This window comes from Ambystoma mexicanum, chromosome 6q, assembly GCF_040938575.1.
Source record: "Ambystoma mexicanum isolate Mex_15411 chromosome 6q, UKY_AmexF1_1, whole genome shotgun sequence".
NCBI classification, from domain to species: domain Eukaryota; kingdom Metazoa; phylum Chordata; class Amphibia; order Caudata; family Ambystomatidae; genus Ambystoma; species Ambystoma mexicanum.
The window spans coordinates 1,565,787,314-1,565,799,585 of NC_090937.1; the positions used below are offsets into that span (position 1 = coordinate 1,565,787,314).

Here is a 12,272-nt window from a genome sequence, read left to right on the forward strand (position 1 = left end):
AGACACTTCTTTTAGATAATGCAAAGGTTCAATGTACCAGGAGGGTCAGTTCGATTCAATAGGCCAGGCCAAAGTCAATAGTCTAGTGTTCTTGGATAGGACAGCACAGTTCTGATACAAGTGGAGAAGTCTTTGTAAAAGTTTTCAGAAGTAGTTTTGTTTTGATGATAAAGAAAAATATGCTGGGTCACAAGCGGATTAGACCTGCGAGTTTCGCGAACTTTCACTGCGAGAGTTCGGATCTCTCAACCAAAAGGCACACTAACTTAAAGTGGAGCAAAGTAAGATGCAGCTGAAGACGTTGGTTCCTGGCAGGTCCTGCAGGTCTCGCTGTTCCTGAGCCTTAGTCGTGGGGACAAGGAGGATGTCGGGGGACTCCTGCACTGCACAGCATCGTAGTCTGAGCAAACAAAATGGCGTCACTTCAGCTCAAGTAGCTCTGGCTTCCAAACACAAACTGGTGTCCTTCTCCCTGGTTAACCTTAACCAGCTTCGAGAATGGTGTCAGGCGTTTGCTGAGTTGATTGGTCCCACCAACTCAAAGGTAGAAGCTGTCCTTGAAGGAGCTTCTCTGTCGACGGAGTTTCAGGCAATTCGGACCTGCAGCAGGGCTTCACCGGGCAAACCAAGGTATCTGGTCAATCCACTGACAACCGAAGCATCGACAGCCATACCAAAGAATTATATGCAACGAAATGCCATTCCATCGAATAGCCATTTCTTTTTATATAATTCGATGGATCCATTGAAATTAGTGGGGTTGGGGGCTACATTAGAGGTGGGGGCTACATTAGAGGTGGGGCTAGGGCAAGATGAGGGTTAAATTGGGGCTGGGGTTTGTGGCTGAAGGGTTCAGCACTGGACAGCTCCATGTAACGTTTTAAAGTTACAAAAAAAAGGATTGAAATGCTATCTTTTACATGTAAAAGTGCATTTCCATTGAAACCGGTCCATTTTATATTTTCTATGGACTGGTTTAGATGGAAAGTCACTTTTATATGTAAAAGAGAGCCTGTCGATGCTTTGCATTTGATCCTTTTTATCAGATGCTTTGGTTTGATTTATTTTCTCAATGTAATCACTATAAACTGCAAACCAACGGTCCAGGAGTTGCAGCGGTCGTCTTCCTTCAGCTAGTCTTCGGTTCTTTCGTTCCAGTGGTCGAATCTGCCTTCCAGTCCTGGAGACTAGCCTTTTAAACAGTTTTCTCCCATTCATTCCAGCCTATTCAAAAGTACTTACCTGCTTAAGAATATTTGTGTGATCTCCTGTTTTGTTCTAATCTTTTTTTCTTAGACATTAAGTCTGGTTCTAAATGCAAGCAGTGGCATATTAAAGTCCACATTGTCCTAGTTACTAAAGTCAACTGAGGGTGTAGGAAGTGTCTGGATGTCATCCCCAATGGGTATCATCTGATTTAGAGAAACTAAGTGTGTTTTTATTATAAGTGTTACATATATTGCTCCATTCTGAAGATGGCTTCTATAACTGACTGAAATAAATTATTTTATCAAGAAACCTTGAGTATGTTTATTTGAATAACTGCTACTGTGAAACTGTGTCACAACATTACTGCTCACGTTGACCCCTCTTGAGATGAGCCTGGCTGCTCTGCCACACTAACAACCTGTGTAGTTCAGAATTATACCAAAGGGTGGGTCCCTATTGCCAGGAAGCCAAGGTTATTGTAGTGCACCCAAAGGGTACTGCATAAAATCTTGCCTCACAAAGTTATTCAAAGTTGTAGATTTTTTAGAAATAAAGAATTCCTAATGTCCTTCAAAACAAATGCCATCTATAACATGCATGCACTGTAAAGCCTAATTTATTGAAACACATATTCAGAATGTGTGCCTTTTCACGTAGGACAATATAGGGAGCTTAATATATTCTTTTTTCTTTTCTTGACAGAGACTACCACCAGCATGATTATCACAGACAGGACTTGTCTAATTCTGGAAAGCTGTGTTACGATCCTGATTTCAAGGGTTCACTTAGAAGGCAACAATATCCCCCGACTCGTTCAAGAAGCCCAGTTCATGGTCCAGAATTGGGCCGAAAGACCAAAAGGAGCCGTAGCCGGTCTAGACACCGCGACAGAAGTCCCTATTCTTCGTACCCTCCACCATCTGGTAAATTGCCTTCTAGTTCTAGAAGCAGCAGGAAGATTGAGCATGACAGATACTCTCCAAAAAAGACCACGCCAGATCAAGGTATGACATTAGCTGGAACCTCCTTTTTAGCGATTATGCATTAGCTTGATTATAACGAATTGCCAGTGTGTATTAAGCATTTGGTTGGATGACTATTACAAATTAATCTAAAATATGCAGTGTCAAATGTTTTGTTTGACTTGCAGTCTATATCGAGGAGGGTCACGTGCGGTTTAAGAAATCGAGCATCTTTTATTTTAAGATGTATTTTCAGAACCAATCCTGTGGATGATTCAGAGGCCATGATAGTTATTGAACAGCATTATAGACCCTGTTGGGGAGATATTCATTGTCCAAATCTTCTGTCCTTCGCTTCCCAGCACTACTGCTGGACTCACTGGGATTTCTTTCTTTGACTTTAAAGGGTGAGTGAGTCTTGTTCATAGGTTTGGGGAAAGATTTCTTTTTTAAAAAGAAATGAATTGTTAGGGGCAATTCTCCCCAATGTGCTAATTCCTCTGTACTTGGAGACCCCCAGCTCTTTTGCTGAACTTTATGACTTTGTACTTTTATTTCTATGTGTTTTCTGTGTTTCTTTTGGTTATGGAGTGTAACAAACTCCATAGGCATCTTTTACTGTGTCACACAGCACCTTCAGTTCAGGGACACAGGGAAGTCTTAGATTTCCTAAGGTTTAAATACCGTCTCTGGGATAAACTGTTTCCCAGAACAGTAAAGTGAAATTAACTTTACTTAGCATTGTACTTGCTAGATCCTGCACACCCTATCTTAGACTAGAGTGCTGGAGGGGTTACTTAGGATCCCCTGTGTCTAAAATGATCATGTAATATTTTTGTTATCCTTTTTTCACAGAATGGCTGGTGGCAGTGGTTTGTTATGAACTACCCTGGTTTGCATTTACCGCGGCTGTTCGCAGCTACGCTAACGCGGGAGCCATCTTTTTCAAAATGGCGCAGAGCCATCTTTGATAAATGGTCCCCGGTCGTCTTTTTTTCATCATGTCTTTATGGAGAGGTCCTTCTGCAGATTTTCTCTGCGCGCCAAACCATGTTTGGTGTTTGTTCATTTGCCTTTGGCGAATCTTAAAAAAAAATAAACCAACAGTGTCCTATCTGTAGATTTATCAGCCCGCCTCTGGCTTCAGAGTGTCTGGGGTAGGCAGGAAGTGAGGGAGGTGCCCGAAACTCCCAGTGCATAGTCTCCTATGAGACCCAAATGCACTCTGTAGTGATGGGCTGGCTGACTGTCCGGCAAGGACAGCCACCCTGCTGGGTGAGTGACAGCTAGGCTGGAATGAATGGGAGAAAACTGAATAAAGGCGAGTCTTTTTCGCTTGGAAGGCAGTGTCGACCACTGTACGAAGGAACCGAAGAAGAACTTTAAGAGGACGCCTGCTGCAACTCCTGGACCGTTGGTTTGCCCGGTGAAGCCATGTTTGCATCAACAGAGAAGCCCCTACAAGGACGACTTGTTCCTTTGAGTTGGTGGGACCAATCCTCTCCCAAGTAAGCCACCTGGACACCCATCTCTGAGCTGGTTGAATTTCCTCAGAGTTGCTGCAGGAAACCGTATAGCCAGAGAGAGGGACACCAGATTGTGTGCTTTAGCTTTAAGCTGGCCTAAAGCTTTTGGAAGATCCTCTGGACTGACCGAGTCTGATTTCCCCACCCCCCTCCCTCAGCAGAGTGTGGGACCCCAGAAGCAAGGACAGTCAACCTTGACAGCCATGAACCGTGTTGTTGCTATTTGCGGTAGCTGAAAAGTGAAACAGCCACTGCGGTTGCAGGTTTTGCCAGTCCCAGTTCAGGAGTCCCCCGACGTCCTCCCTATTGTCCTCATAACTGAGGCCCAGGAACAGTGAAATCTGCAGCTGCACAGGAACTGAATCACCAGCTGCATCTTTTCTTCTTTACCAAGGTACTGTAAAACAAGTCTAAGAGAACTTGCCTCTTACTGTAGCAGTGCTTGTAACTTTCACAAGTCTAATCCGCTTGTGCCCCCTACATTTGATTCTTCTTTTCATCAAAGACTCCTAAAAACTTGTGCAAAGACTTTTCCTTTTACTTACCCGAAGTGCTTTTTCCTATCCAAGACTTTTGCCCATTGACTTTGGCTTAGCCTATTCAATTGAATGACTCTTCGAGTGAACTCTAAAAGGATCTGCACTGTTTAGGAATATTAGTGGTCTCTTGTGTTCTAATAACCTTTGCCTTTTACCAACTTTTAAAGAGTGTTCTGAATGCCAACAGTAATTTATTAATGTTCCCAGCAGCCTTGTTACTGACGTCACCTGTGGGTGTAGGTTGCGTCTGTGGTCCATCCCAAAAGGATCTTGTCTGATTCAGAAACTCAGTGTACAGTATTGAAGTGTATTTGTGTTACTATTTTATTTCTCCCTTCTAAAGAAGGCTTTATAACTGACTGATAAATTAATGTTTATGCAAGAAACCTTGAGTGTGCTTGAATACATGTAACTGTGAATCCTTGTGTAACTCCACTACAGCTCCCCTCTTGAGATAAGCCTGGCTGCTCAACACGCTACCAAAACTGTGTAGTACAAGCTTGTACCAAAGGTTGGGTTGCCTATACCTGTAGTCAGTGTTTGTAGTGTTCCCAGAGGGTACTGCATACAAACTTTGGCTAACAATAATGAAAAATGCCTCATTAGCCGACTCCCGAGTCTGATATTCCAGAGATGGCGTTGCGCATATACATAGTGCCACATGCTTGCCTAAACATTGGAATCATCCCAACAGCGGTTGTCCCGATAATGGTCCCACGTCTTGGCCAGTGGAACGATATAGTGGTAGTAATGAGAGATAGAAAGCGCTCTGCAGTTGTGGACAAAAGACAACCTCTTAAAAGCCAGGCTGTTCAGACTCAACAGTTCAAGCTGCATTCACAACAGACTCCTCAGTGCTAGGTTGGTGGGGCCCATTGTCAAGTACTTACTGCACAGTGTTGGTGAGAATTCTAAAAAAATTGCTAATTTCCTTCACCTTAGAGACCCCCAGCAATTTTGCTGGATTTTGAGGACTTGCTTTTTTTTTACCTGGAGAGTTTTTGACCCTTTTTTCCCACTCATGTATTTTGATGTGTTTTACTGTTGTGTTCTTTGATTGTGGAGTTTTAGACCACTCACTAGGCATCATCTTTTCATGTGCCCTGCAGTGACACAGGGAAGCCTTTCAGGCTGTCCCAAGGTTTAAACGCCTTCTCTGGGATAAACTACTGTTTCCCAGAGAAAGTGAAATTGACTTTACTAGTCTTTCCAAATTCCTAGACCCTGCACACCATATCTTACAATAGAGTGCTGGAGGGGTTACCTAGGATCCCCTGTGTCTAGAAAATCATGTAGCATTCAAATGCTACCCTTTCCTCTCGAAATGACTGGTGGCAGTGGTTTTACGATGAACTACCATGATTTTTCCTGACCGTGAACACTGGTAGCGTTAAATCGCAGGATCCATGCTTTTCAAGATTGCATCTGACCTCCCCCTGCCCCCGTTGTTTAAACAGGTCCCGGTCTTTGTTGAAAGATCCATCTAGAGTTTTGCTCTGCGCGCCAAACCAAGTTTGGTCCCTTTTGTTTCATCGCTTTTGGCAGGCTTTAGGACTGAAGACCGCCTCTGGCACCTGAGTGTCTGGGGTGGGCAGGAAGTGAGGGAGGTGCCCGAAACTCCCTGTGCTTAGTCTCCTAGGACACCCAAATGCACTCTGGCGTGATTGGCTGGCTGTCCCGCAAGGACAGCCACCCTGCTGGTTGAGTGGCAGCTAGGCTGGACTGAATGGGCAGAAACTGAATAAAAGGCGAGTCTCTTGGCTTGGAAGGCAGAGTCGTCCACTGGAATGAAAAAAACGCACACAAGCATAAAGAGGACGGCTGCTGCAACTCCTGGACCATTGGTTTGCCCGGTGAAGCGTGTCTGAATCGCCAAGTTCATCTCGACAGAGAAGCCCTGCAAGGACGACGTCTCCCTTTTGAGTTGGTGGGACCAATCAACTCGACCAGTAAGCCACCTGGATACCATTCTCTGACCTGGTTGTATTTTCCTCAGAGTGCTGCAGGAAACCGAATAACCAGGGAGAATGATACCCTTTTGTGTACTTTACTGCAGCTACTGGAATTGAAGATTTGCCAAGTGCCAATCTTGACCAGTGTTGAGTCCCCCAACGTCCTCCCTCTTGTCCCCACGACTGAGGCTCAGGAACAGCAAGATCTGTTCCTGGCAGTTCCTGCAGAAGTCTTCAGCTGCATCTTTTTCTTCATTGTAAGGTACTGTGAAAACCCGACCGAGAGACCTTGCCTCTCACTGCGAAAGTGCTTGGAACTGCCAACTAGTCAGCTTATGAACCAACATATGATTCTTTCTTTTACGAACTACTTCTGAGAACTTTGGCAAAGACTTTTCAGTTTAACTACCAGAACCGCTTTATCCTATACGAGATGTTAGCCCATTGACTTTGGCCTAACCTATTGAATCGACTCCTCTGGTGAACTCAAAATATTTGCACTGTCTAAGAGTTACTGTAATCTTCTCCTTTGCCTTTTTGCTCCTCCTTCAAAGTAGTTTAAATGCCTCAAACGTACAGTGTAAAGTACTGAGGTATATTTTGTGATAGATTGCCTCCTTCTAGTGAATCTTTTATAACTCACTGTTGAATAAATGTATAAGTATTTTACAAAGAAACCTAGTGTAAGAGTTAATTTGAATACTTGTGATTGTAGACCTTTGTGTAACATCCTTACAGCTCACATTCCCTATGCGATTCCAATAAGAGAAAACACAACGCACTAAAACGTGCCATCTAGCAGCTCTATCCCTCCAGACAAGAATTTACAGCAAGAGCGTGTTTATCCGTACAGAAAACTCCACGGCTATGGCATATTTAAACTGGGAGGAAAACATTCAAAGGCACTGCTACCTTTTGCTCAGGACAAACAGTGGTGCAACAAAAGATTTACATTCATGCACAACATGTACCAGGTGAACAGTCACCTGGCAGACAGTGAAAGCAAGGTTTCAACAATACTATTGATGGGGAAATGGACACATTCACACTCAAATTTTCAAGATGTGCGGCGTACAAACCGTGGATCTGTTGGCAGCAGCACAAAACGAAAAATGCCTGAACTCTTTTTCCAGGCACCCACAGAAGGGGTTGCGACTGGAATGCCCTATGCGTGAACCGGTGAGGGATATTTGCTTACGCTTTTCCCATGGCAGCTTGGATCCGCAAGGTGATCTGCAAACTCCTATTTGGGCCAGACAAACTTGGGACAAACTGCACCCGGTCCACAGCCTGCTGAATCAGCAAGGCAAACAGACTCATCCCAGCCCACAGACATTGAACTTTGCAACATGGTACCTGAAGGCATAGTTATTATTGATTAACTCCAAGATGTATGGCGATTTCTAATTCAGGCACGAAAAATAAATAACTAGATGTTGGTATTTCAATTAGTGGAAATGTTTTGTAATATGGTGTCAATAGAGTAATGGAAATTCCTTTGAATGCGCACCCACGTACATTGTAATCTTCATGCTTTACCTTCTAGACTAGTATACTTTGAACTCAAGGTACACCTAGCAGCACATGCTACAGCACAACAGAACGCATCCTGGAGGATAGGTAGAGTGGTTAAAACCTTCATGTAAGTAGTCAAGAGAATATATCCCCCATTGCACCCCCACCCGCTTGGTGGGATTTAAACATTGTGCTATGAAGAGTAATGGGAGCACGGTTTGAAACTATGTACAAGGATTCATAAAGGGATTTTATCAAGGTGATTTTCTTTATTTTTTTTTTCTTTAGCTGTTAAGTCTATAAGTTAAATTGAACTACAGGCATTATTGGTGTTGGGGCCTTTTTTTCAACGTTTTATTTGCATTTTCAAGAAAAAAACATTGTTCGAGGGAGATTGGGTCCTCCAACTTATTCCATATCTATGACGGTTTTCACCACATCTGTGCTTCTTACTGTCATAGATATGGAATATGTCGTCTGACCATCCCATCGAAAGAAGGTTACCAGGTAAGAGTAACTTCTCCAGCATGGGGTCTGGCATGGATTCACATGCTCATGAATATTCCCCGTCAGGCTGGGAATCCTCGGTAAAGAAAAAATGAGTATCAGTTTCGTTTCTGATCTGTCTTTCGTAGTAGTAACCAATCACTGATCTCTGCGTCATACTGACCACAGCCAATGACTGCCCTCTACAGCCCCGCCTCTGGCAGCCATCTTCAGATTTTTACCGCACGTTCAAGTGTTGGGAGTCCTCGTGCTTAGCTCTCGAGCTTTTACTGCGTGTTTCGCGCTTTTTCAGGTGAATTTTCACATTTTTACGGTTAATCGAGCCTCAAGCTCCACCGTTTCTACTCCTGTTAATGGCTACCCGTTGCAGGATTTTCCTACGCCCCTCAAGGGTGAAGATTTCGTCGAATCAACTTCTTGGAGGATGCCAGAAGATTCGCAGCCTACTTCGAGATGGCCCAGGATGCGAGTTTGTCGCCCGGACCCAAACTGTTTCGCAGCTGCCCTGGATGCGGGCTGCAGAATGTGTTTAAGGAAGACGAACATTTGCGATGCCTCTACTGTCTTCATGGGGACAAGACTCATGTAGAGAAGGACTGCCAGTTCTGCAAGAACCTGTCGGAGCAGTCCATGAGGGAACGTCAATCTCGCCAGCTGGTTGGAGAAGGGCTCAACGGGTGAGAAGAAGAAAGGGTCCGAGCGGACTTCTAAGTTCTGTGCGGGCGCCCCGGCGACGGGGGCCCAACACCAGGCCAAGCGCTGCGAGTCCGCTGGCTCCGGGAGCGCCGAAAGGTCTGGCTCTTCGGTCGCCAGGCAGGGCGCACCTTCCCCGGCACCGTCAACCACGAGCCAGCGCTCCGGTTCAGGGAAGAGGAAGTCCGAGACCCCGGGTAAGCTTCGGGAGAAGCCCCGTCCGATCTCGGAAGAGGGGGAGCGAGGCGTCGCCCCACCCCAACGGAGAAGGCCCGGGACGCACCTAAGGTGGTGAAGGCCTCTACCCAGCAGGCAAAGGCCTCTATCGAGGCGACTCTGGCCAAGGCGGTAGAGACCCCGCCAGCGGAGACTGCCTCCGGGACTAGAGTTTCCCTGCCGCCAAGGAGGAATCCTCTTTTCAGCCCATCGTCGTGGCCGCCATGGTGGAAGAAGCGAGGGGGGGGGGGGGCACGGAGTCAGCCTCTGAGGAGTAACTGACCGAGGCCGTGAGGAACCTCGAAGTTCAATTTGAGAAGGTTCGATTCCGTAAGGAAGATCCTCGGAGATAACCGAGGAAGACGACGATGGCGAGTAAGAGCAGCCATTCCCTTCCGGCGCGGCCGGAACCTAGGCCTCAGGATGGCTCGGCGGCCATTTTGTCTGCGATCCAGTCCTTATGCTCTGAGATAAGGACGAGATTCCCACGGCCCAGGCCGGAGGACCCGCAACCTGGCCCATCGGGAAGTCCTCAGAACAAACGACGGAGGACCCAACCCTCTCCTCCGCTCGCCCCCGTAAGACCTACGTTCCCTCCTCATCCTCCCACGAGTCGGGAGATGACGGTGCGTTGTGCTCGACGACGGGTTCTGAGGGCGACGACGACGGAACGGGTCTCCGTCTCCCGTCGCACGGGCCTCGCCGCCCGACGAGATTGGCTCATTCCACGTCATGATTGCCAGGGCGTCCGAATTGTTCCAGCTCTGCCCGCAGGAGCAGAAAAAGGAAGGTTTCCTCTATCAGCGCTGGGAGGCCAAGAGGAAGACTGTCATCGCGGTGCCTCTAATCGATGACATCTGGGTGGAGGGCCTGTCGGTTCTCAAAAACCCCTCCACGGCACCAACCAAACGGGACCGGTACGAGAAGTAGTACCGGGTCCCCGAAACCGCTCCCCTGTGCCTCAGGGCCCAGCCAACGCCAGACTTGGTCGTCGCGGCGGCAAAGAAGAAAGCGGCGGGGTCAGGAGCCTCGACGTCGAATTCCCCGCCGGACGGCGAGGGAAAGAAGTTGGATGCCATGGGGCGGCGGGTCATAGCGGCGACTACGACGATCAAAGCGGCCAACGCCCTGGCGATCGTGGCGCGTTACGACAGGGAGCTCTGGTTTAAGCTGGCCCCCATATTGGACTTCCTGTCAGACGACAAGAGGTCCGAGGCCCTGGAAATACTGCAAGAGGGCGAGGTGGTGTCGGACCACGCCATAACAGTGCCAACCGATGTTGCCGATACCGGGTTCCGCCAGCTGGGCAATGGTGTTTGCCTACGACGACGGGGTTGGCTCCGGGCAACCGACTTCCGTCAGGACGTCCAGACCAGGGTGTTGGACATGCCGTTCGGCAGCAACTTGTTCGGGGAAGGCGGTGGACGAATCCCTCCAAGCCATAAAAACGGAGACGGCCCGCGCCCTAGGAGCCCTTAAGCAACGACGGCCCTTTCGGAGCTCCGGAGGCAGACAGGGTGCCTCCAAGGGATCCAGTGGTGGCTCGACGTCCTACTGCCAGGCGGCACGCTCCTCATCTCAGGAGGCCTACAGGGGTCGCGGCAAGGTGGCCAGGGCGGCAAGGCCACCACCTCCAAGCAGGACTGAACCGGCCGTGGTCTTGGGCCCCCACCGAAGCACCCCGGTGGGAGGCCGGCTGACGAATTTCGTCGGCGTGTTGAAGTCCATCTCAACCGACCGTTGGGTGCTGGATACCCTGGCAAGAGGACACTCTATCGAATTCCTGAAGAAGTGCCCTCACGTTCCACCTGTGGCCAGGAAGGAAAATCACGTCCCGCAACTGCTGTTGGAAGTACGGGCGATGCTCAGGAAAGGCGCCATCGAGCTTGTCCCGAAGAGGCTCCGGGGTGTACTCAAGGTAATTCCTCATCATGAAGAAGACGGGCGGCTGGCGCCCCATCCTGGACCTTCGTCGTTTGAACAAATACATCAGATCACAAAGGTTCAGGATGGTCACCCTCCAGCACGTACTGGGTCAGCTGGAGGAAGGCGATTTTCTATCGTCGTTGGACCTGGAGGATGCATACTTCCACGTTCCCATCCTCAAGTCACCGAAAGTTCCTCAGGTTCGTCGTCCAGGGACGCCACTACCAATTCAGAGCACTGCCGTTCAGATTGAAGTCGTCCCCCAGGGTCTTTACCAAGTGCCTAGCACCAGTGGCGGCGTGGCTGCGCCTGCAGGGGATTCACGTCTACCCCTACCTGGACGACTGGCTCATCCGCTCAAGGACGAGGGAACTCGCCGTCGAACACACTGCGAGGACCGTCCAGCTACTCACAGACCTGGTATTCGCCATAAACTACCCAAAGTCCCACCTGGTGCCGTCGCAGGTGGCCCAGTTTCTGGGAGCGAAGCTCGATACAGTGAGGCGCCTGGCGGCCCCGTCAGAAGAACGGACGAAGACCATTCTAGGTAAAGTGCAGCGCCTACTAGCCACGGACGTGGCCAGGGTGAGGTCCATCAAGTCCCTCCTGGGGATGATGTCCTCTTGCATCTACCTGGTGCGCCTCTGCAGACTACGGATGCGCCCTCTTCAAGAATTTCTCGACGCCCGTTGGATGCAGGCGACGGGCACCTTCGAAGACAGGGTGGGGCGTTCGGGCGCACCTCACGGCGGGCAAGGACTTTCAGACGCTGGCGTACCAGGAGACGGTGACGACGGACGCCTCCCTGGAAGGTTGGGGCGCCCACACAGGAGATCTCCACGCAAGAGGCCTCTGGCTCCCGGAGGAGAGGCTCCTGCACATCAACGTCCTGGAACTCAGAGCCGTGTTCTGAGCTCTCAAATCATTCCTCCCGTCGCTCAAGGGCAAGGTGGTGCGGATCTTCACGGACAACACCACGACAATGTTTTACATACGGAAGCAGGGAGGCACCAGATCCCCAGCCCTATCCAAGGAGGCACAGGATCTGGTGGTCGCCCAGTGGGATGTTCCTGGTTCCCTTCCATCTGGCAGGAGAAAGCAACACCATCGCCGACTCGCTCAGCAGGGAGCTGCGCGCGTGTCACGAGTGGGAACTGCACCAGGATCAGGTGGATCAACTCTTCCGACGATGGGGCAAACCCCAAATCGACCTGTTCGCAACATCGA

General features: G+C 48.9%; 1 protein-coding gene across 7 annotated transcripts in view; it reads left to right on the forward strand.

Moving 5' to 3' along the window:
- The window catches only part of LOC138516848 (zinc finger protein 638-like), a 1,099,812-nt gene that overhangs the window by 230,228 nt on the left and 857,312 nt on the right, over positions 1-12,272 (forward strand). For all 7 annotated transcript variants that reach the window (XM_069632280.1, XM_069632282.1, XM_069632284.1 and 4 more), the window contains exon 8: positions 1,912-2,213. In XM_069632280.1, coding sequence (XP_069488381.1) covers positions 1,912-2,213 — 302 coding nt within the window. The remainder of the gene's footprint in view (positions 1-1,911; positions 2,214-12,272) is intronic.